General features: G+C 43.6%; 1 protein-coding gene across 1 annotated transcript in view; it reads right to left on the reverse strand.

Moving 5' to 3' along the window:
* The window catches only part of LOC143982280 (X-linked retinitis pigmentosa GTPase regulator-like), a 184,296-nt gene that overhangs the window by 106,032 nt on the left and 51,886 nt on the right, over positions 1 to 26,378 (reverse strand). The window contains exons 5-7 of the mRNA XM_077480863.1: positions 21,573 to 21,731; positions 15,454 to 15,603; positions 5,237 to 5,395 (exon numbers count right to left, since the gene is read on the reverse strand). Of these exons, the coding sequence (XP_077336989.1) occupies positions 5,237 to 5,395; positions 15,454 to 15,603; positions 21,573 to 21,731 (468 nt within the window). The remainder of the gene's footprint in view (positions 1 to 5,236; positions 5,396 to 15,453; positions 15,604 to 21,572; positions 21,732 to 26,378) is intronic.

The raw sequence follows: 26,378 nt of genomic DNA on the forward strand, positions 1-26,378 counted from the left end.
TTACAGATCACCACGTGATCGCTCTGTCAAATGAGTGAAGTTCCCTACAAGACAAGGAAAGTGCTAATGGTCCAGGGGAGGGTCAAAGAGGACCGACCTGATGCTCAGACCAGAACTACTGCTAAAAGACGTGACTACCGCAAAGGACACAGATTCCACACCAGAAGAATCTATGAGTCAAAGAAACCAATGACAGGTGGAGGACATAACTACCCATACAGAGAAAACACTGGAGGGTTTCATAGCCTTTAAATAGATCGCTAATGGATAAACTAGACAAAAGGTCAAGAAAGGAGACCAGCCAGTCAATGGATGGCAAAAGGTACAAAGTTTACCTTTTGAAAAGAATAAATGCACATATTTTTAGCAGGAAAAAAACATGCATTTATTAATTTTTCAGAGAGGCCTGCAGAGCATCATACATGCGATTAGGAGATAGATGGAATGTCCGGCTTCTGCAGACACTGCCTCCAGCTTTCCTGACCGTACCTCTGTACGGCAGACAGTTACAAAGCTTTAGGAAGTTTCAATAAATGGGTGGTGCTCATCAGACCTGGTGTATGTTACACTCTACACCCTAAATATGGGTGCAACGTCTAAAATTCTCTAAAAGGTGAGCTTAGCTTTGAAAGCAGACCTTCCCCTAGACAATTACAAAGTAAAGCAAAGCATGTAAAAGGTTGCGAAAAGACATAACAAAACAACATATTTTCTATATCTTGTAGGGTTTTTCCTTTATGGGAATTCTCACTCATCTTCTCTGCAGCACTTTCCTCCCAGCAGCTTTCCCATGATTAATTTGTGAGGCCCTGGCTACCAGGGCCTCAATTTGTGAGTGCCTCTAGACACCAGGAAGTGCAATGTAGTTACATGTAAGTAACAGCCAAACGCCCTTATTTTAACCATTAAAAAATGGTCTGATATGAGCATGCAGAGCTGCATTCAACACCGATATATTCTGTTAGCGGGTTCTGTTCTAAACTTCTGACCCTGAGCATCAGGGAGGATAGGTTCCAAGGGAGTAGGAACAATCCAAGCGAACACCAAGACCCCCCAGTGATGGTTTCTCACTGCCATACAGGAGATGAAGCTCACCGAAAGACAGGGAAAGGACCCAAAAGGCAAAACCGTGTCTCTAAAGAGAACTGTGCTGTTAAGAGCAATATCCTCAACATCATGTAGTGTAGCAACCAGGTCACTCATCCTGTTACAGGGAGAATTCCAAAACCTCCCTGAAGGTGAAGGTCTTATGGTAGCATGCTGGTGTCCAATGGAGGTCAAGGGACTTACTCACAATGGGTTCGCCCACAAAAAAAGACACCATCTTCTCTGAGGAAAAGAACTCAATCCCAGACATGAGAACAGCCCTGAGTCAGAAGTTTGCTAGATGGGTTCATGTCAGGACCATTAGATCCATAGGAGCTGCCTGAACATCTTGCATTCTGTACAGACTCCCGGATACCAAGAGGGAGAATAGGAAAGGCTAATGGACGACAAGAGAAGAGATAAGGTAAGGAAAAGCCTCCCAGTATCACTAAAGCAGAGCATGCAGAGATCTTCATCAAGGATACAAGATGGTCCACCGTGCTCACTGCTGACTGAAGGTCAGATTCCAGGCTAGTACCACAATCTTTCAGTCCAGTGGGGTCTGGGTACGGTTGTCGAGAATATGCTGGTCCAGATAGCTGCTGTGAAAAGACCATCTCAAACAGCGTTCTGTAGACCTAACTCAAGGAAAATATCTAGAGTGTATTTTAAATGAAGAAAGAAATTAGGTAGTCAGTTTCTCAGAAGAGCTGTGGAAAAGGGTGAAAATTTTCCTATGACATCAACAAAAAACTGAAGCATAAAAAGTTTAGTGATGGGGTTATATGGAGGGTAGTCCTTGACATTTTTCTGCATATAACTCAATTGTGTACAAATTTCTACATTCTTGTGTCCCTCAATTTACCTTTTGTCTTGAATTCTTTGAAACCTGTACACTTCTGATACCAAGGTACCCCAGTGCACTAGCATCGTAACCGTTTATCTACAGTGATATCTATGGCACTGCTGGCTCAGACTTCAAGTCTCACTAGATTTGGAGAGAGATTGGTGAAATCATCACTGTGCTACTAATGGTTTTCTGAGCGGCAGGTTCTACATGAGGAAGCAAAATCCTGCCTCTAGCAAGATGGGTGCCTCCACACAGGGAGATAATGCAGAACAAAACACGGTAAGCCAGAAATGAGGGAAATGGCATACTCATCTTTCCTCTGTGGCAGCATTGGATGTTCTCCCCAGTAAGCGCCCATTAGTACTTCTGGGTTTCACCTAGAGCACAACTGCTGAAGCCAGTCAGGAGAGAGCTCTGACTTGCAACAGCTTTAAATGATGAAGCCATGCACGGCTTAGCGATCAAGCAATTCATTGGTACTCCTAGGCTAACCTCCCACTCCCATGGCAGCATCTCTGTGCACTCTTATAACATTAGTAAACACCTTGACCATTTTGTGTCACTCCAGAACTCCTGAACATCCTGTGTCACCTTGTGGTCCCAGAGCACCCTCAGCATTGTGACAGCTTATAATCACTGTGATTGCAGTGACTTAAGAACAGTACTTCACTCCATGACCCCAGTGGCTCCAGAGAATGTCAACCCTGTGGCCCTTTTCCTTGACAGGTAATGTCAGCTGCAGGGATAATACAGGCATAGGGCAAAGGATTAGTTAACAGAATTGCCTACAATTTGGGCAGAGTTTCCACAATTTAGTTCCTCTTTAACAGACTAGAAAGGAGCAAATGATTTAAGGTTTACAAACATTTTAAAGTTTTGGTAAATAGGCTTAATTTACAGTGCCTTGAAAAGTATTCATACCCTTTGAAATTGTCCACATTTTGTCATGTTACAACCAAAAATGTAAATGTATTTTATGTGATAGGCCAACACATAATTGTGAAGTAAAAGGAAAATGATAATACGGTTTTCACATTTTTTTTCAAATAAAAGTGCATTTGTATTCAACCCCCCTGAGTTAATACTTTGTAGAACCACCTTTTTCTGCACATACAGCTGCAAGTCTTTTTGGGTATGTCTCTACCAGCTTTGCACATCTAGAAAGTGACATGTTTGCCCATTCTTCTTTGCAAAATAGCTTAAGCTCTGTCAGATTGGATGGAGAGCGTCTGTGAACAGCATTTTTCAAGTCTTGCCACAGATTTGATTAGATTTAGGTCTAAACTTTGACTGGGCTATGCTAGCACATGAATATGCTTTGATCTAAACCATTCCATTGTAGCTCTGGCTGTATTGTTTAGGGTCGTGCTGGAAGGTGAACCTCCGCCCGTCTCAGGTCTTTTGCAGACTTAGCCCTTGTACACACGGTCGGAGATTCCGACGGAATGTGTCCTATCGGACCGTTTTTTCGGATATTCCGACGGTGTGTGGTCTGCATCGGACTGTTTCCATCGGAATATCCGACGGACCAAGTTTTCCAACTTGCCGGTAAAATTTTCTGACAAAATGCTCCTATCGGACATACTCCGATCATGTGTAGCCTACTCCGACGGACAAAGTGCCACGCATGCTCAGATCAAATTCCTAGACCAAAGCTATTGGCTACTAGCCTGAACGTAGTCCCATCTAACTAAATAACGTCAAAACGTTATGTACAATTGGATTTTCCAACAACTTAGTCCGACCGTGTGTATGCAACATCACTTCTGGAATTAATCCGTCGGAATTACTCCGACGGATTTGGTAGTCGGAATCTCAGACCGTGTGTACAAGGGCTAAAAGGTTTTTTTTTTTAAGATTGCCCTGTATTTGGCACCATCCATCTTCCAATCAACTCTGACCAACTTTCCTGTCCCTGCTGAATAAACACATCCCCACAACATGATGCTGCCACCACCATGTTTCACAGTGGTGATGGTGCGTTCAGGGTGATGTGCAGTGTTAGTTTTTCGCCACACATAGCATTTTGCTTTTAGGCCAAAAAGTTCAAATTTTGGTCTCATCTGCCCAGAGCACCTTCTTCCACATGTTTACTGTGTCCCTCACATGGCTTCTCGTAAACTGAAAAAATAACTTATGGCTTCCAACAATAGCTTTCTTCTAGCCATTCTTCCATAAAGGCCAAATTTCTGGAGTGCACGACTAATAGTTGTCCTGTAGACAGATTCTCCCACCTAAGCGGTGGATCTCTGCAGCTACTCTCTAGTTACCATGGGCCTCATGGCTGCCTCTCTGATTAAGGCCGGGTTCACACCGCTGCGATGCGGGAACGCCGCGAATCCGCTGCGTTTACTCCCGCCGGCAGTTCACACTGCCCTATGCGGACGGCTGGGAGTGTCAATGATATGTTAATGACACCCCCAGATCCGTCCGCATATCGCAGTGCGATCTGCCGACTCGCACAGGAATCGGATCGCATGGTGTGAACCCCCATGCGATCCGATTCTGTTGCGGACCAAAAAAAGGGTCCTGTGCGAGTTTGCTGCGGGAGCGATGCGAATTCAGCCATACTATCTGTATGGCTGAACTCGCATCGCTACGGAGATCGGATGTGATTTGCGGTGCGAATCACATCCGGTTCTCCCCCCGCAGCAGTGTGAACCCAGCCTAATGCTCTCCTTGTCCAGCCTGTCAGTTTAGGTGGACGGCCATGTCTTGGTAGGTTTGCAGTTGTGCCATACTCTTTCTATTTTCGGATGATGGATTGAACAGTGCCCTGTGAGATGTTCAAAGCTTGCGAGATTTTTTTTAGAATCCAACTCCGCACAACTTTATTCCTGATCTGTCTGGTGTGTTCCGTGGCCTTCATGGTGCTGTTTGTTCACTAAGGTTCTCTAACAAACCTCTGAGGGCTTCACAGAAGAGCTGCATTTATACCGAGATTAAATTACACACAGGTGGACTCTATTTACTAATTGGGCGACTTCTGAAGGCAATTGGTTCCACTAGATTTTAGTTAGGGTTATCATAGTAAAGACGGCCGAACACAAAATGCACGCCACACTTTTCAGATATTTACTTGTAAAAAAAAAATTAAAACCATTTATCATTTTCCTTCCACTTCACAATTATGTGCCACTTTGTTTTGGTCTATCACATAAAATCCCAATAACATACATTTACTTGTTTGGTTGTAACATGACAACATGTGGAAAATTTCAAAAAAAAAGGTATGAATACTTTTTCAAGACACTGTAGATCCCAATTTTAAATGAACCAATCCAATAATGAGTTACAAACCTGTGACTGCAATGGTGTGTCCTCCACCACAGGAAACCATCTTCACCTTCCCAAATATTCCAGGGACATGTTGAGGTTGTCTATGTTTGATCAGCTTTTCAGCAGGCAGGCCAAGCTTCCCATTTTCAGGTTCCCCAAAAGTGTACAATTCTCCATTTTCTATCGAAAGTCCCCAAAAAAAAAAAAAAAAGGTAATAAAACACTTACATCTATTTTAACTGTACTTAAATGCTTAAAATAAACTTTATAATGGTTTTGAATATATTGTATTTCTTTACTCATTAGGGTAGAGTAGAAAAAATTTAATGTTTGAAAAGGTTTTGTTTAACCACTTGCTTACTGGGCACTTAAAGTGGTTGTATGGTCAATTTTTTAACTTTTACCTACAGGAAAGCCTATAATAAGGCTTACCTGTAGGTAAAAAAAATATCTCCTAAACCAGTACGGTTTTGGAGATATTCCCCTCGGTATGCGCCGCTGACTGCAGCGGCGCATGCGCACAAGGGGGTTCTCGCCGTGAAAATCCGGCAGCGCTCGTCCGGCCGGACTGAAATCTCCCGCGCGCATGCGCGGGAGTGACGATATCGCGTCTCCGGGCACTCACAGCGCCCGAAAAAAAAATGATAAAAATGTAATTTGGGTACAGTGTTGTATGGCCGCGCAATTGTCATTCAAAGTGCATCAGAAAGCTGAAAGCTGAAAATTGGTCTGAGCAGGAGAGGGGTTTAAAGCGGTAGTAAACCCGCAATTTTTTATTTTTATTTTTTTTTAAACCTGCAAAGCAAAAGGCATAATGAGCTAGTATGCACCGCATACTAGCTCATTATGAAATATTTACCTTAGAACGAGGCCCCGACATCTGGCCCAATCCACGCCGAGGGAGCTGACATGCTCCCTCGGTGTGTCTTCCGGGTATCGCGGCTCCGGCGCTGTGAGTGGCCGGAGCCGCGATACCCGGAAGACACACCGAGGGAGCATGTCAGCTCCCTCGGCGTGGATCGGGCCAGATGTCGGGGCCTCGTTCTAAGGTAAATATTTCATAATGAGCTAGTATGCGGTGCATACTAGCTCATTATGCCTTTTGCTTTGCAGGTTTAAAAAAATAAAATAAAAAAATTTGCGGGTTTACTACCGCTTTAAACCCCTCTCCTGCTCAGACCAATTTTCAGCTTTCAGCTTTCTGATGCACTTTGAATGACAATTGCGCGGCCATACAACACTGTACCCAAATGAAGTTTTTATCATTTTTTTTCCCCACAAATAGAGCTTTCTTTTGGTGGTATTTAATCACAGCTGGGAGTTTTATTTTTTGCTAAACAAACAAAAAAAGATGCAAAAAAAAAAAAAATCATGTTTAATAGTTTGTTATTAAATTTTGCAAACAGGTCATTTTTCTCCTTCATTGAAATGCACTGATGAGGCGGCACTGGTGGGCACTGATAGGCGGCACTGGTGGGCACTGATAGGCACAGTTAAGGCGACACTAAAAGGCACAAATAAGGTGGCACCGATAGGCACAGATAAGGCGGCACGGATGGGTGGCACGGATGGGTGGCACTAAGGGGCACTGATGGGTACCACTGATAGATGGGACTGATGGGCACTGATAGGTGGCTCTGATAGGTGGCACTGCTGGGCACTGATAGGTGGCACTGATGGGCACGGATATGTGGCACTGAGGTGCAGCAATGTTTTTGAGGCAGATTGTGGGCACTGATAGGTGGCACTGTGGGCACTGATGTATGGCACTGTGGGTACTGATGTATGGAACTGTGGGCACTGATGTATGGAACTGCTGGGTGGCACTATGGGCACTGATGGGTGGCACTGCTGTGTGGCACTTTATTAATCATCTGGGGGTTACTGGCAGGAGGCAGGTGGGCACTTATATGCTGGCCGTGATCGGGACTAATGTCCCGATCACGGCCGCCGGTGATCGGCTCCGTTGTATCACATGATCAGCTGTCATTGGCTGACAGCTGATCACGTGGTAAGGGGTTGGGATCGACCCCTTGCTCGGATCCGTGATCAGGCGAGTCTCATAGACTCGCCGATCACAGAGCGCCGCGCGCGCCCCTCAGGGGGCGCGCAGACCGCTCATGCACAGGACGACGTCAATAGACGTAGTACCGGCAAAGCAGGTCCACGCTGTAGCCGTCATTCGGCTATAGCGCGGATCTCAAGAGGTTAAAGAGTGCAATTACCGTACTTAGCGGCGTAAAACACGCACCCCAAGTTTAGGAGGGAAGTTTAAGGAAAAAACTTACATTTAAATGCCATCAATGCAGCCTTATCAGTGTCCATCTGTAGCCTTGTTCATCACTGCAGCTTTGTCCAGTGTCCATCTGCAGCCTTGCCCAGATTTAAAATTGGCGCCGATCTCCGCTGACTGAGCGGAGAGGAGCAAGCGGAGCCCAGATACACAAAGCCGAGTGTACTTCGGCTAGACTCGGCTCTGTTTAGTCAGGGGCGGGACTGCGAGAAGAGCCAAGTCTAGCTGAAGTACACTTGGCTTTGTGCATCTTGGCTCCACTCGTTCCTTTCCTTACAATCAGCGGGAGATCGGTGGGGATCGGCGTATAACACGCACCTACGATTTTCCCTGATTTTAAGGGGAAAAAAAGTGTGTGTTATACGCAGATAAATACGGTACTTAACCCAAAACATACATACAGTATGTCACAAAAGTGAGTTCACCCCTCACATTTTTGTAAATATTTTATTATATCTCTTCATGTGACAACACTGAAGAAATAACAATTTGCTACAATGTAGTGAGTGTACAGCTTGTAAAACAGTGTAAATTTGTGGTCCCCTCAAAATAACTCAACACACAGCCACTAAATGTCTAAACCGCTGGCAACAAACTTGAGTACACCCATAAGTGAAAATGTTCAAATTGGACCCAATTAGCCAATTTCCTTCCCTGGTGTCATGTGACTCGTTACTGTTACAAGGTCTCAGGTGTGAATGGGGAGCAGGTGTGTTAAATTTGATGTCATCTTTCTCACTCTCTCATACTGGTCACTGGAAGTTCAACATGGCAACTCATGGCAAAGGACTCTGTGGATCTGAAAAAAATAACTGTTGTTCTACATAAAGATGGCTTAGGATATAAGAAGATTGCCAAAACCCTGAAACTGAGCTGCAGCATGGTGGCCAAGACCAGAGGTTTAACAGGACAGGTTTCCACTCAGAACAGGCCTCGCCATGGTCCACCAAAGAAGCCGAGTGCACGTGCTTGGGTTGTCTTTGGGAAATAGAGGTGTTTACCAGCATTGTTGCAGAGGTTGAAGGGTTGGGGGGTTCAGCCTGTTGCTGCTTAAACCATACGCCGCACACTGCACCAAATTGGTCTGCATGGCTGTCATCCCAGAAGAAAGCCTCTTCTAAAGATACACAGAAAGCCCGTAAACAGTTTGCTGAAGACAAGCAGACTAAGGACATGTATTACTGGAACAATGTCCTGTGGTCTGACGAGACAAAGAAACTTACAGTGGTGTGAAAAAGTGTTTGCCCCCTTCCTCATTTCCTGTTCCTTTGCATGTTTGTCACACTTAAGTGTTTCGGAACATCAAACCAATTTAAACAATAGTCAAGGACAACACAAGTAAACACAAAATGCAATTTGTAAATGAAGGTGTTTATTATTAAAGGTGAAAAAAAATCCAAACCATCATGGCCCTGTGTGAAAAAGTGATTGCCCCCCTTGTTAAAACATACTATAACTGTGGTTGTCCACACCTGAGTTCAATTTCTCTAGCCACACCCAGGCCTGATTATTGCCACACCTGTTCACAATCAAGGCATCACTTAAATAGGAGCTGCTTGACACAGTAAGGTCCACCAGAAGATCCTTAAAAGCTACACATCATGCCGAGACCCAAAGAAATTCAGGAACAATTGAGAAAGAAAGTAATTGAGATCTATCAGTCTGGAAAGGGTTATAAAGCCATTTCCAAAGCTTTGGGAATCCAGCGAACCACAGTGAGAGCCATTATCCACAAATGGCGAAGACATGGAACAGTGGTAAACCTTCCCAGGAGTGGCCGGCCGCCCAAAATTATCCCAAGAGCGCAGCGACGACTCATCCAAGAGGTCACAAAAGACCCCACAACAACGTCCAAGGAACTGCAGGCCTCACTTGCCTCAGTTAAGGTCAGCGTTCATGCCTCCACCATCAGGAAAAGACTGGGCAAAAATGGCCTGCATGGCAGAGTTCCAAGGAGAAAACCACTGCTGAGCAAAAAGAGCATCAAAGCTCGTCTCAATTTCTCCACAACACATCTTGATGATCCCCAAGACTTTTGGGACAACATTCTGTGGACCGATGAGACAAAAGTGGAACTCTTTGGAAGGTGTGTGTCCAAGTATATCTGGCGTAGAAGGAACACTGCATTTCATAAAAAGAACATTATACCAACCGTAAAATATGGTGGTGGTAGTGTGATGGTCTGGGGCTGTTTTGCTGCTTCAGGACCTGGAAGACTTGCCGTGATAAAAGGAACTATGAATTCTGCTGTCTACCAAGAGATCCTGAAGGAGAATGTCCGACCATCTGTTCGTTCGTGTACTCAAGCTGAAACTAACTTGGGTTCTGCAGCAGGACAATGATCCTAAACACACCAGCAAGTCCACCACCGAATGGCTGAAGAAAAACAAAATGAAGACTTTGGAGTGGCCTAGCCAAAGTCCTGACCTGAATCCTATTGAGATGTTGTGGTATGACCTTAAAAAGGCCGTTCATGCTCGAAAACCCTCTAATGTAACTGAATTAGGACAATTCTGCAAAGATGAGTGGGCCAAAATTCCTCCAGGACGCTGTAAAAGCCTCATTGCACGTTATCGCAAACGCTTGGTTGCAGTTGTTGCTGCTAAGGGTGGCCCAACCAGTTATTAGGTTTAGGGGGCAATCACTTTTTCACACAGGGTTTGGATTTTTTTTCACCTTTAATAATAAACACCTTCATTTACAAATTGCATTTTGTGTTTACTTGTGTTGTCCTTGACTATTGTTTAAATTGGTTTGATGTTCCGAAACACTTAAGTGTGACAAACATGCAAAGGAACAGGAAATGAGGAAGGGGGCAAACACTTTTTCACACCACTGTATTTGGTTCAGATATCAAGCGTATGCATGGCGGCAACCTAGGTGATGTGTACAAAGACAAGCGTGGTGGTGGGAGTGTCGTGGTCTGGGGCTGCATGAGTGCTGCTGACACTGGAGAGCTACAGTTCATTGTACTGTGACATCCAAACAAAAGAACTTGCTGCTTCAGGCAAGACAGGAAGCCTAATGATATCACAGGTGCCCGCCACAGCTCGCCTCCGCATTCGATCAACACTGAAGAAATGGCTGCACTCCAAGATCCATCGAGATGCGTTTCACACACTAATAGGTGCGCTTATTCATTGTGAATAAGCACACCTGTTAAATGTGTGAAACGCATCTACCATTTGAACTGTTTGTAACACTTGGGATGTTCGTTCATTAAATAAGAATTTTGATGGATCTTGGAATGCAGCCATTTCTTCAGTGTTGACGTACTGTGGCATACTGAAGCAGAGCATTATCCTCCCCCCCCTTCAGAGACTGGGCCACAGGGCAGTATTCCAAAATGATAACGACCCCAAACACACCTCCAAGATGACCACTGCCTTGCTAAAGAAGCTGGAGGGTAAAGGTGATGGACTGGCCAAGCAGAAACAAACCCTAGTGGGGCATCCTCAAACGGAAGGTGGAGGAGTGCAAGGTCTCCAACATCCACCAGCTCCATGATGTCATCATGGAGGAGTTGAAGAGGACTCCAGTGGCAATCTGTGAAGCTCTGGTGAACTCCATGCCCAAGGGGGTTAAGGTAGTACTGGAAAATAATGGTGGCCACACAAAATAGACACTTTGAGCCCAATTTGGACATTTTCACTTAGGGGTGTACTCACTTTTGTTGCCAGCGGTTAAGACATTAATGGCTGTGTCAAGTTATTTTGAGAGGACAGCAAATGTACACTGTTATACAAGCTCTACACTAACTACTTTACATTGTAGCAAAGTGTCATTTCTTCAGTGTTGACAAATTAAAAGATATAATAAAATATTTACAAAAACGTAAGGGGTGTGCTCACTTTTGTGAGATCCTATACAAATTATTGACCTCTCATTCCTCCCTCCCCTCAATGCCTATTTTATACAGTAGAATGACTGGCATCACCCTCCCCCCTTTACCACCCTTTCATCCCCCTCTTTGCTTGCTGTGTTCAGGGGAATAATTGACCATCCCCTTTCAAAAACAAAGAAACCCTCTCTTACTCAGTCCAAAACAGAGCTGCACGATTCTGGCTAAAATAAGAATCAAGTTTTTTATGCTTCGAATAAAGATCACGATTCTCTCATGATTCTAGTGGTGTAACATCATCTTTCACATTATACAAAATTGGGCTAACTTAATGTTTATTTTTTTTTGTAAATTAATTGAAGTGTATTTTATCCCAAAAAAAATTATTTTTTTATGTTATAGTGTGTGTGTGTGTGTGTGTGTGTGTGTGTGTGTGTGTGTGTAATGTTTGGGGTTCCCAAGTAATTTTCTAGCAACAAATACTGATTTTACCTTTGTAAGAAACAAGTGTCAGACAAAGGTTTAGTCTTTAAGTGGTTAACCACTTAAGGACCGGGCCTTGTTTTCAGACTCGGCGTTTACATGTATAAAACAGTTTTTTGCTAGAAATTAACTTAGAAAAAAACCTAATAAATAATGTTTGGGGGTTCTAACACCCTAGAGAAGAAAATGGCGGTCATTGCAATACTTTTTTTCACACCGTATTTGCGCAGCGGTCTTATAAGCGCACTTTTTTGGGGAAAAAAATCACTTTTTTAGAATAAAAAAAAAAAAAAAAAAAAGACAACAATTATATTGTGAAAGATAATAAGATAATGTTATGCTGAGTAAATTGATACCCAACATGTCACACTTCAAAATTGCACCCACTCGTGGAATGTCGTCAAACTTTTACCCTCAAAAATCTTCATAACCGACATTTAAAAAATTATGCAGCTTGCATGTTTTGCGTTACCGAGGAGGTCTAGGGCTAGAATCATTGCTCTCACTCTACCGATCACAGCAATACTTCACATATGTGGTTTGACTACCGGTTTCATATGTGGGCGCTACTCGCATATGCATTTACTTCTGCACAAGAGCTCGTCGGGATGGGTTGTTTTAAAAAAATAAATAAATAAATGAATAAATTATATATATGTTTTTTTCTTAATTTACTTGATTTTATTTATATAAAAAAAAAAAAAGGATCACTTTTATTCCTATTACAAAGAATGTAAACATCACTTGTAATAGAAAAGAGCATGACAGGTCCTCTTAAATATGAGATCTGGGGTCAAAAAGTCCTCAGATCTCAGATTTGGACTTAAATGCAATAAAAAAACAAACGTCATTTGAAAAAATTGTTCCTTTGAGAGGTATGGGCGGATGCCCTCCTATGGTATAGAGATGAGTGGGGCCATCTTAGCCTCACTCATCTCCATACCCAGCATAGGAAAGGACCCGATTGCCTCCGCTGCTACTGCCGGTTCTGGTAAATGGCGGAGGGCGTGGGAGAGCAGCGGGGGGGGTGGCACCTCTTCCCGCCGCCGATAACAGTGATCTCGCGGCAAACCCACCGCGGAGACCACCATTATCGTACACACCACCGGCGCCTGAAGAGATGGATATCTCGGTTGTGGCAGCAGCTGCTGCCGTTACCGAGATATCACTCTTCAAAAAATGGATGTACATTGTCGTGTGCCAGTCGTAAAGTGGTTAAACTTGCCTCATCTATAGACAGAACTAAATTCCGTTGCTCTAAGAATGAAAAGATACATTGTTTATAATTATCTATCAGCATGGACAATGTTGTGAAAAATTTGGCAGGCTGAGTGAGCAGAGAACTCTACACCCGCTATATGAATGAATTGGGAAATTCTGCAAAGAGATCGTGAGGTTGAATCGAGATCACAATTTTTTAATGATTAATCGTGCAGCTCTAATCCAAAATGAAAAAAAATATATACTTTTTTTGCCTTTAGTTACGTTTTAATTCACACTGATGATGGGCTCAGATGTGTTCAGATCGTACCTGCCAGGAAGCCGTCACTGCACACTGCCAATCATAGGCAGTGTGTATATGTGCAGCTAAAGCCCGGCAAATGCCTAACTGCCTATGACTGGTGGTGTGCAGTGGCGGGTTTCTGGTGGGTACAATCGGAACACGCCTGAGCCCATCCCTAATTCACACATAACAGCAGTGCATGGTTGAAGTCGCCAAAAAAATAAAATAATGGACACTCACAACTGTCCTATACAGAAGACCCCTTTAAGGGTCCTTTCACACGGGGCGGATCAGTTCTGATCCGCCCCGTGGATGTCCGTTTGCTCAGCGGGGATCACTCCGCTGATCCCCGCTGAGCAGGGAGATGACAGCTCCGTCTCTGCACACTGCGCAGGGACGGACCTGTCACAGCGCCGCTCTCCCCTATGGGAGATCGGATGACGACGGACCGCAGTGCCCGTCGTCACCCGATCCGATCCGCAGACGGATGGAAAAATAGCTTTTTCCTCCGTTACACTTTTTCGGATCGGAGCGGGTCGGATGTCAGCGGACGTGTCACCGCTGACATCCGACGCTCCATAGACCTCTATGGAGCACCCGTTCAGGTCCGCCTGAAAAACTGACAGGCGGGCCTGAACGGGACGTCAGTGTGAAAGAGGCCTTAAGTGGTTCCAAAGGCTCAAGATTTTTTTTTTTTTACCTTCATGCATAGGTTGCTCTGTGCAAAATCACTGCACAGAGCAGGTATGAAATGTTTGTTATTTTATTTTTAAATGGCTTTAATGTCACTTTAAAAAGACCACAACGGTGTTCTTTGATATGCACCTATAGCATTTTTAAAAAAACTAAAAGAAAATTACAATAAGAGATGTCACCTTCCAGCAATTTTTTTTTTCTTTTGGTAAAGCAAACAATCCATTTTATTCCTTGCTGCAACTGAAAATTTTATTTTCTTAAATTCTGGTTAAGACACCCACAAGGCTTACAACATCTCTATTAAAAAGTGCTTGGAACTTACTAATATACACATACTCTGCTTACTGAGAACAGATTTGCTTTTATGCTCCCTTCCTCAGCAGTACATACTCACATCTTCTTTCTCTCCCTATTGCTATACGCTGTTGCAAGGAGCAAGGAAAGGTATCCAATTGTAAACTCCAAGTCACCCTAGTCAGGGCACATATATGGCTAAGGAAACTTTCCCCACCCAGATATTATAGTGCTAGGCTGTTTACTAACCATTAGCTCTGTAACGTGAAAGGAAGAGGATGAATCACATGGTCCTCCATACCTGAGTACCTAAGTGCTAAGGATTTACTTAATTCCCAGTAGTTGATTGGTGGAGAAGTGTAAGAAAAGTTATTTGCTGCTAGGGAGGGGGATAGGAGGGTCATTAAAGCAATATTAAACCCAAAAGCCCAAATTTATTCTATTTCAGCTTACCAATTCTTAGATGTGATGGCTGCATTAGTTTCCTTTTTTAGGCTGTTATCCTATTTTCATCTGGTAATCCAGCCAGCAGTCCAATTTTTTTCAAGCTCTCCAGCAGGATGTACCAGTTTTTATGGATGAGACAAACCATTTAACACTGGCCAGGGTGATTAAACTCATCAGATTTTATCTATGCAAATCCTTTATTCCAAAAGGGAAAAACGGTTTGCTGTAACTGATTAATTTAGAGCTGGAGTTTGGCTTCTGTTTCTTAGTGGTTTAAAATCTGCTAATACACTTCAAGCCCCCTCTCCCAGATTCACAATGATGTTGACTGCTGTGCTTCCTGTGCTAATTTTTCCCAGAGCTGTGTCTCATCAATACAGGTGTGTTACTGGTCAGATCACCAGGTAAAAACACCAGAAAAAAGCCAAAAGAAAAACTAACGCAGCCACCACATAGAATGATATGTAAGCTACGATTTAATACATTTTTGGTTTGAGGTTTAATACTGCTTTAAATTGAACCACTTACTTCGCTCTGCATATACAAATCACGCTTTTGATTACAAAAGCGACCCACGCTGCACAGAAGAGCCTACATAAAAATGATTGTCCTATTGTCATTACGTGTAAAAATATCACAGTTTCTCATCCAGGTCCATGAATGCTTAGAGCTTTGCTTACGTGTAACGAATGCCGAGTGGTAATAGCCGCAGGAGACCCAACAAATCGGCTTTCCAATATCCACTTGGTGAGGACTGCAGACTGTTTTTTCATCAGCGAGGCCAAGTTGACCTTCTGAATTTTCACCCCACATGAAAAGCTTCCCATCCACTGAAATAAAGAAAAAAAAAAATTGTGATATTCAATTTCATATTTGTTATTTATAGTCTACCAATCTCTAGGTCTTCTCTGCACTGGTAAAGAATAGTCTTAGGTTACTGCAAGGTCTAAAGGCAGGTTCATTTGTTTCACATGAGACTGGAATAAGAACTGGATCTGTCTCTCACAGCAGTGGCTATGTATAATGAATGCTTGCAATAACCTACAACTGCCTGTCTATAAAACAGTACTTGAATTCTTTTTCATTTATAAGCCTTGGCTCTGTCTGAATTTCAAATGCAGTCCCATCCAGACATCTTATATTCTGATGCAAATTTTGTTAGTCAATTTCTATTATGCTATTCGCTTCAAATGAGTATCTGTCTACAAAACACAGTGGATGCAATACTGGCTGGCTGAATCTAAATTCAGATGATAGCATAAATTTACTAGGAACCAATGGCATCACTGCGGCACATGGTGTCCGATAAAAATTTTTTTATCCCTGGATCCTACTGATCTCAACAATCTGCCCAGCACATAAAATAGCTCCTTCCATTGCACAGGAATTGTGAAATCATAAATTAAGTGCATATGTGAAAACATCCATGTGAGAAAACAGTCCTCCAAGTAAAAATGTCCAAAATACTTCCTTCAAACGGAGTGTGCAGTGAATTAAGACGGCCACCTCATAAGAAAAGCCATCACAAAAAAGGGTCAAATGTATGCTTACCCCAAAGTGAATGACCTTCTGGTTAGAGAAAGGTCAAACTGGTTTACATAATCATCCTCCAGTTACTCCAATCACATTAGCGATACTCATAAGACTCCAGATCAGTATCACTTCCAGTGCCACAGAAGAAGTCTGTAGAGACGAAACGCGCAGGAGGAAGTGTCGTGCTTGCGTCATTGCATCAACCAAAGCGGATGGTAAAATGCCATCTATGCCAGCTGGGAGCGTTTTCTAATTGTGCAATGGATTTTAAGCATTGCAACTGTTATTTTAAAGTGCATGAGGGTAAAAAGCCTTCTGATTGTCCAGCGATGTGCACAAGGGCCTTGGCTGTCCCTGGACTCCCTCTCCTCATTGGCTGAGACAGCAGCAGGAGTTATTGGCTCCCACTGCTCTTAATCACTGCCAGTGAGCCAATGAGGAGAGATCAGGGACAGGGTCGATATGAATCTTACAGACACATAAAGCAGGGCTCGGGAGCGAGGACACACACCAGTGTCCCCATCGCAAATGGCTTGCTATTGGGGGCACTGATCATGGGGTAGGAGCACCGGCGGAGGACCCAAGAAGAGTATTGTGGCTGCTCTTTGCAAAACCACTGCATAGAGCAGGTAAGTATGACATGCTTTTTTTTATTTTGTTTAAAAAAGCTGAACCTTTTATAACACTTTAAGACAATAAATCAGTTTTAAAGAATATTGCACTATAAGATTTTTTTATTCCCTTCATGTTTTTATGTAGCTATGGGTTTGGAGTGTTTAGAGAAGCTTACTGTGATAAATATCTCATGGTGTCTTACCAGCTATAAGGTTTAGAATATTTTTTTTTTTTTTTTTTTTTACTTTGCACACAAGCACACCTTTCTATATAGTACATAAGTGCTAAAAATATTTTGGGGCCCATTCAGAAATGTGCTTTGCAGTGAAGCACAATAAAATGTATCTTCTATCAAAGCATTTTGTGGTGCTGTTCCTTTTGAATGTCAAACCAATGCACCTAGCCAGCACAACACACATGCATTTTAGCACACTGAAACACAGAGATGTGAATCATGCATTGAGATGTGCTGCCGGCCCATACATTTTGAATGCCCTAAAGGAGTGTGTATCAGTGCATGAAAATGCACGCATTAAACACAACGCATAGTTTAATGGACCCTTAAAGTGGGATTAAACCCATGGATTTAACAGTTTCAGTCATGAATGATAGTCACATTTGCTTGTGCTCTCAAACTGTTATACCGCATACACACGACCGGTTTTCCTGTCCGAATAAACTCGGAAGGTTTTTCCGACGGAGTTCCGCTGAAACGGTCTTGTGTACACACGATCACACCAAAGTCCGATTGTTAAGACCATGGTGACGTACAATACGTATGACAGGACTAGAAAAAGTTTCAATAGCCAGTAGCCAATAGCCTCCGTCTCGTACTTGCTTTAGAGTATGTAATATTTTTGGTCCGTCGGAACAGCTTACAGATGAGCGGTTTTCCCAATAGGAATTGGTTCCGTTGGATATATTTAAAACATGATCTTTTTCTAGGTGCGTCAGAATTTTTGTAAAAAAAAGTCAGATGAGGTATACACACGATCAGAATATACAATGAAAAACTTCAGTCTGACTTTTTCTGTCGGACATTGCGCTTGCGTGTACGTGGCATTAAACCATTAAATGGCTGCTGTCATAACTGCTTAAGGCTGCTTTTAACACTGATCAGTTTTTGTTCAGTTAAAAAAAAAAAAAAACATAAATGAAATGAATGGAAACCACATTAAAAACATGGCAAAAATGAATAACACAGCGCAGCTGTAGGAAAAGCTTTGTCCAATTAAATGTCCAGGGGAAAAAAAAGCAACACAAGTGTGGCAAAAAATGCAACACACCCTGGCAAAAACGCATATGCATTTTTGCAGTGGAGCAGTGTGAAAGCAGCCTAAATATGCAGAACCATGGCAACTGCATATCAGAGGCTACGATGGCAGTTTCCTTGGCTGTAAAGGATAGGTGGGGTAAGTTCTCCTTTAGGCCCCTTTCACGCGATCGGACCGATCAGGTCCGCCTGTCCGTTTTCCAGACGAACCCGATCGGGCCACTCATTGTCTTCTATGGGGAGGCGGATATCAGTGAACATGTGTCAGCTGACACCGGTCTGGCATCCAACGGATGGTGATACATTCGCTATCAGTCCAGCAAGTCGGATCAGATGAAAACAGACAGGTTGTCCATTTTCTTCCAATCTCCTATAGAGGAGAGCGGGTCTCTGACAGGTCCATCTCTGAACCGCTGATCCCCACTGAGCAAGCGGAGTCAGTCAAAACGGATCCACCCCGTGTGAAAGGGACCTCAGTACCGGTTCACACCAGAGTGATGCGGGAACCCGCACCATTCTAGTGCCAGGTTCCGCATCGTATAGAACTTGCAGGTATTTCACACTGCCTTATGCGAACTGCTGCGGGTGTCAATAGAAAGTTAATGACACCCTCAGATCAGTTTGCATATCGCAGTGCGAACTGTGAATTCGTAAAGAAATCAGATCACTTTATTTATTTATTTTTTAGGAAAAGTGACAGCCCCAGCAAGTTATTACCCATCAAAATAATCAAGCTCCGATGTTACCACTCCCCTCCCCACGTGACAGTGCACAGGTCTGGTAACTGGTCTCTCAAGACAGTGCACATTAATGGAAACCTTTCTCCATTACAACAAAACTCAAAACACAAAAGACCTCATGCAAGCCTATGTGTCCATGCACACATAGGCTTTTAGCAGCTTTTCCCGGCAGGAGAGTTTAGAGGCAGGAAAAAAAAAACACCTGCCAGTGCGTCCAAAGCAGCAGAGTTTGTGCAGCAAAAACACTTTTAAACACCTCTAAACACATTTAAACATGTGCTAATTTAGCGCTCCAACGTTAATTTTAATGGCCAGAATAAATGATTTTGGCCAATTAACTGAATCAACGCCCAAACGATTGATGTGGGTAAACATGGCTAAAAGTGTTGCACACTTCTACAAGTGGCGGCCTTTTTTTTTGCCAAAACACTGCTGCCAGGAGGAAGGCTTTTAGGAGGAGTTTAGAAAAAATATCCCGTGTTCATGAAGCCTAAAACTTCTTCTAAATTTATAGTATTTTTATTTTAACTGTTTTACAGGTTTGGAATTGTGGCACGTTAGATACAAATAGATAGACAGTTTGCCCTGGTTCAGACCAGTGCGATTGATCATGCGATTTGACAGTTCAAAAATCGCATGACAGGTCGCACTTCATTACTGGAAACAGAACCATTCAAATCGCTGTGACTTAAGTTGGAAAGTGGAAAGAGTATGGCATAACTGCAAACCTATGAAGACATGGCCCCCCACCTAAAACGGACAGGCCGGGCAAGGAGAGCATTAATCGGAGAAGAAGCCAAGAGGCCCATGGTAACTCTGGAGGAGCTGCAGAGATCCACAGCTCAGGTGGGAGAATCTGTACACAGGACAACTATTATTTGTGCACTCCACAAATCTAGCCTTTATGGAAAATGTAACTTTTTGGCCTAATAGCAAAATGCTATGTGTGGCAGAAAACGAACAATGCACATCACCCTGAACACACCATCCCCACCGTAAAACATGGTGGTGGCAGCATCATGTTGTGGGGATGCTTTTATTCAGCAGGGACAGGGAGGCTGGTCAGAGTTGATGGGAAGATGGATGGAGCAAAAAACAGGGCAATCTTACAAGAAAACCTGTTAGTCTGCAAAAGAAATCTGAGAATGGGGTGGAGGTTCACCTTCCAGCAGGACAACAAACTTAAACATACAGCCAGAGCTACAATGGAATGGTTTAGATAAAAGCATATTCATGTGTTAGAATGGCCCAGTCACAGTCCAGACCTAAATCTAATTGCGAATCTGCGGCAAGACTTGAAAATTGCTGTTCACAGACGCTCTCTATCCAATCTGACAGAGCTTGAGCAATTTTGCAAAGACTAATGGGCAAAAATGTCACTCTCTAGATGTGCAAAGCTTGTAGAGACATACCCAAAAAGACTTGCTGCTTTAATTTTAGCGAAAGGTTGTTCTACAAAGTATTGACTCTGAATACAAATGTACACCACACTTTCCAGATATTTATTTGTAAAAAAAATTGAAAACCATTAATCATTTACGTTTTTGGATGGAACATGAAATATGGAAAATTCCAAGGGGTATGAATACTTTTTCAAGGCAGTGTGTGTGCGCGCGCGCGCGTGTGCGTGTATATATATATAAAGATATAACACATACACATACGCACACACACGGCAAGTGGTTCAATTATTAATTTAAATTATGCATGTGTTAAACTGTTCTGAAAATATGGTATAACATAACATAACAAAATTGCAGCTGCCACCATTTTATACTACAGGGTCTCTTTCAGAAAATATATAAATTGTTTGGGGGCTCCAAGTAATTTTCTAGCAAAAATGCAGATAATACATGTGTGAAAAATTGAAAGAATGCACCGGATTTCAGGTGGTTAGAAAAGGAAATGCTTCAACTTACACAAGAAGTCAGAAGAGCATTTTTAGAGCGGTCAGGTTTAAGAAGGGTAGTTTCTAAAGCCCCATACACACGATCAGAAATTCTGCCAGCAAAAGTCTGATGTGAGCTTTTGGCCAGAAATTCCAACCGTGTGTATGCTCCATCGGACTTTTGCTGGCAGAATTCCAGCCAGCAAAAGATTGGGAGCAAGTTCTCTGTCTTTCGGTCGGAAAAAAGTTCCTATCAGAAATTCTAATCGCCTGTACAAATTCCAATGCGCAAAATTCCTACGCATGCTCGGAAACAATTCGACGCATGCTTGGAAGCATTGAGCTTAATTTTCTCGGCTTGTCATAGTGTTGTATGTCACCTCGTTCTTGGCGGTCAAAAGTTCAGAGAACTTTTGTGTGACTGTGTGTATGCAAGCCAAGCTTGAGCAGAATTCCGTCAGAAAAAACATCCAAGTCTGCTCGCATATATGGGGCATAAATCTCTCTCATGACAGTTAAAGTGGATTGACACAAAACCAGTTCTCGGCTTAAAAAGGGTTCTTTCATATCTGCTACTTGGCTTCATCGGAAAAGGAGACATCCCGAGGATATCATTTCTAATTTCTAGCTTGTCATAACATCTGTCTTTTCCATTCACACATACATATTACTATGTAAAACGATGACAAGAAAAACATTTCTGAACCTGGATGTGGCAGTAGGTAATAAGCGTTAATACGAGGCACCTACCCGTTAAGGCAGCTGATGTATTGGATCCAGCCGACAGCTGTTTGATTTTATACTGAGAGTTGAAGAAAGAGATTTCATGAAAGCTCGCCCTTTCCGTCGTGTCACCAAGTCCCAGCTGTCCTTCGCTGTTCCATCCAGAGGAGTAGACCTTTCCTTGTACTACAAAAGATAAAACACACAGGCGTACGTTTTCATTTTCCGCAGACAGCTCTGTCAGTGAACCACACAGGCTTTAACTTCTCATCACATAGCATGGCAACCTCTAGACTTAGCTGACAAATTTCTCACCTGTCGTGATGCATTTGTTTGGCTAACAACATCGGCTTGCTGCTTCAGGATATTTACTATACAAGAAAGGCCCAAGACATTTCTTCTTGTTAGATATTAGTTGTTGGCCAATATTGATATAGCCTCCTGCTTTAATAACTCCATGAACAAAAAGTCATACAACAAAGACAGAACGATAATCCACAATTACTCGGCAAAGCAGCAGGACTTCCAATTATTTCTCAACAAGAATAAATTGTACACTTAGCCTCAGAAGCAATACGAGACATTGAGCAACAAAAAATAAGTGAACATTGCTTATCATTGTGGTTTCCATTTGTTTTTAAAACAGAAAAAAATAATTCACAATTATATTGCATGCAAGCTAAGCTAAATATTAAAGTCACATGCTGTTTTATATAGGTCATAAATTTTTTACTGCTGTATCAAAAAACTCTCAAATGAAATTTCAAGTGAAAAAAAAAAAAAAAAACACAGCTTGCCGACCACATAACTTAGTTATACGGCGGCAGAGTGGCTCTCCTGCGATGCGGAGCACGCCACTACTGGGTAGGCGGCATGCTCCGATTAGACACAGCACAGATTAGGCACAAATTTAACCTTTTGATCATCCCTAGATGTTTAACCCCTTTCCAGACAGTGTCATTAGTACAGTGCATATTTTTAGCACTGATCACTGTATTAGTGTCACTGGTTCCCACAAAGTTTAAAAAATGTCTATAAGTCACTGATCGCAGTCATTACTAGTATAAAGAAAAGAAATAACACTTCCAGTATATATTAGGGGTATTGAAAATGATTGGCGCATCAATGCATCACGATGCTGCCCTTCCCCATTCAGCATCGATGCGGTATGCAGCATAATCGATTGTGCATGACGTCATTCCGGCTCCTCCTCCCGCACAGCATTGTCATTTGTCCTCTATCGATAGTTATAATGTGGTTCTTGATGTCCTCATCTCACGCATTTTCATGCAATGTTTTGCTTTCTTTACAGTTTAGTTGCTCGATTCGGGCGACTCCTAGCACTCCATTCACCCCCCCAAATAGGGTGGACCCCTGATTGGGCACTACCTGTGCTTAGCCAGAGTCATTGACCTACTTACATTATACATAGATTTCTCCCTCCCCTTATCCCATTTACCCTTTCTCCTGCTCCCTCCCTTTTCTTTTTATTTCCCCTGTATCCTTTTCTCCATTTTTGTTCCCCACCTCTCGCCTCGGGGAGATCCGTAGACTGTGTTTCTCTTGCTTACCTTACTAGGTCCATCTGCTGGCAAGTGGATGGGATGGGTCTACTCAAGGTCACCTCCCTTAATGTGCGAGGTCTTAACATGCTGGAGAAACACTCAACTGCTGGCTGGTTTGAGGAAAAGTAAAACTCAAGTTGCTTTCCTACAGGAAACACATTTTCGTGGTGACCATATCCCTAAATTGACTAATAGGGCCTTTCTAACGGCATATCAGTGTTTCGCCCATCTCCAAGTCTAAGGGGGTAAGCATCCTGCTCTCCAAAATTGGTCACCTGGACTTTTGAGGCACAGCGAACGGACACCCAGGGTCGCTCTCCTCCTGACAGGGGAAGGTGTTTGATGTGCGGGTCATCTTTGTTAATGTGTTTTTCCGAACATGGACCACCCCCAGTTAATGCCTTTGGCGGATGAAGGCAGACCTGCAAACTCTACATCTGGTTGACCCCTGGCGGTTGCTACATCCGCAGGACCGCAACTATTTCTTTTTCTCCCTAGTCCATCATACCTTCTCCCAGCTTGACTATCTTTTGATATTGCACAAAAACTTATCCAGAGTAGCGTCTACCTCTATTGATGTCATCTCTCTGATCACGCTCCTGTCCACAGGACACACCACCTGGGAGCAGTGACTCAGTCCCCTCCATCCTAGAGACTAGATGAGTCTCTGCTCCAAATCGGAAGAGATCTGATTCAAGCTCCTGACCACTTTACTGGAGTATTTTTTCATTAAGGAAGCCTCGGTCAACAATCCGCTGGTGGCGTGGAAGGCTCATAAAACAGTCGCCCGGGGAGCACTGATAAGAATAGGAGCTTGCCTTAAAAGGAAGAGCTCTCGCCATATGGAAGAACTTTTTACCCAGATGCGTACTTTGGAATGCTCCCATAAGGCCCACTCCACCTATCAAGATCTACTTAGAGTTTGCACAGTATACAATGTACAAATTCTTGAAAAAATGGGGCACACTGCTTGCACGGGCATTGCGTGGTCCCCGCACAACCCCCCCCCCCCAAAAAAAAAAAAAAAAACACACCTTACATTTCTAGCATCATGGCCTCCTCTGGACGGAAGTTGACTACTTTCGCCGATATAGCGGTGGAGTTTAGGTCCTTCTATGAAGGCCTTTACAACTTAAGTTGTGCCCCCTCACAGTCTCCCTCTCTGACTGCAGAACCACCCCAAAGTCATACGTAACCTCCTCTGGCGTGCCTTCGCTCCTTCTTGCAGTACAAAAGGAACTGGAAGAGCCTATCAAAATTGAGGAGTTGGGAGTCGCTATGGCTCACTTGAAACCAAAGAAGACCCCCGGCCCCGATGGCCTCACCTCAACTTATTACAAGACCTTCTTTAAGACACTTTTGCGACCCCTGGTCTCCCTGCCCTCAATTCAATTACGGAAGGGGAATCCTTCCCGTTAGACACCCTGAGAGCCTATATTTCTCTGATCCCAAAGGAGGGGAAGGATCAACTGCGGTGTCGGAACTATCTCCCGATAGTACTCCTGAACACCGCTTTGAAACAGTTCGCTAAAATTCTAGCCAAAAGGTTGTTCCCACATATCCTGAGTCTTGTTCATAGGGATCAGGCAGGCTTTGTGCCTCTTCGAGAGCCACGAGACAATACCATTAGGATGGTGAACCTGACCCACGCAGCCAGATCTTCGAACCAGCCTCTTCTCTTGCTGTCCACGGATGCAGAGAATGTTTTTGATCAAGTAAATTGGACCTTTATACTGGCCTCCGTTCCTCCATGTTAAGTTGGATATTATCCCTTCTCTCACTCCACAGCCACGGTCAAGGTAAGTGAGACGAGATCTAACTTCTTCAATATTCATAACGGCACAAGGTGGGGCTGCCCTTTGTCCCCTCTAATATTTATACTCACCCTAGAACCCTTTTTGTGTACATTAAGGGCAGACTCTGCCATTGTCGGGTATCAAAAAGGATGCACAAGGTGGCCGCATTTGCAGATGATCCGATCCCCTTACTTCCCTCCTGAACCTGCTCCAGTCCCTGCAAGAGTATGGCTTGCTTTCTTTTTTCCAAATTAATCTGTCCAAATCTTCTGTTCTCAATGATATGGTGGATAAGGATATGGTGAAGACATTGAGTTGGATGTTTCCCCTTCACTGGGAAACTAACTATACACTACTTGGGTGTTGAAATCACATCTGGCGCCTCCAACTTGCATTCAGCGAATTTTGCCCCACTACTTATTCGTCTTAACGTGGTTTGGCCGCTGCAATGCCCTCAAGATCACAATCTTGGTCTAATCACCGACCACATATCAAACTTCAACGTCTCGCTCTACCAAAGCATAGGGAGTGGACCAGGCCTACCTGATGTGAAAGCCTACTACAGGGAGACATCTCACGAGACTGGTGGATTGTCACTGTCACACGGAGGCGAAACAATGGGTGGCCATGGAAATAGAAGACTCCAAGGGTACAGCTAACAGTTGGCTGTGGCTCACATAATCTTTGCCCAAAGCCCTCAAGAATCACCCCACCTTAGGCAGTACATTGTTGGTGGCCAGGGACGCCTTTAGACACTCCTCAGCATCGCCATTGCCCTCCCCTATGGTACCAATTCTGGAATTTGTACCCAACCTTCAGAATCCTCACTTTCAGTGCCTGGCGGCGAGCGGGAGGCTTCATCTCTGTGACTTTGTGGATCCAGGTGGCCAACTCTCCTCCTCTGCCGGGGTGTCTGCCGCAGACCCTCTGTTGGGCTTCTGGAGTGGTCTCCAGCTGTGTACCTTTCTTTGCAGGTGTTCACGGACCCTGGCATATCTCGACAGCTCACAGAATTGGAAAACATTTGTCACGAGGGGAGCCAGTCCGTCATAGCCTCTCGACCTTCTACAACCTATTGATTAGACCGGCAGAAAGCTTTGCCCCCGTATTGCTGTCCAGGTGGGAATTGGACCTAGATTCCAAATTTGCTGACTCACAGAAGGAGGAAATCGTTCATTTTGCACAGAAGTCCTCCATAGCTACCAGAGTCCAAGAGACCGGTTACAAAATTCTGATGGCTTGTTTGCTCCATCTTTCCCCACGACTGATTAAGAAATACAAGGCCTCCCTTACAATCCAGTTATTGAATTGGCTAAGGCGTGCATTCCCCTCTGTTGTAGATCCCACCATCCAAAGCCCTGTAGTTTTCTATAGTAAACAAACAGAGATGTGGAAGATCTCACTGCCACCCTACACAACAGGGAGGAGACCTTTTCGCGAGACCTGGAGACCCTGGCACCACTTTGTGTATA

The sequence above is a fragment of the Lithobates pipiens genome, unplaced genomic scaffold (genome assembly GCF_037356315.1).
Source record: "Lithobates pipiens isolate NorthernLeopardFrog02 unplaced genomic scaffold, aLitPip1_a1.2 Scaffold_16, whole genome shotgun sequence".
In the NCBI taxonomy this organism is placed as follows: domain Eukaryota; kingdom Metazoa; phylum Chordata; class Amphibia; order Anura; family Ranidae; genus Lithobates; species Lithobates pipiens.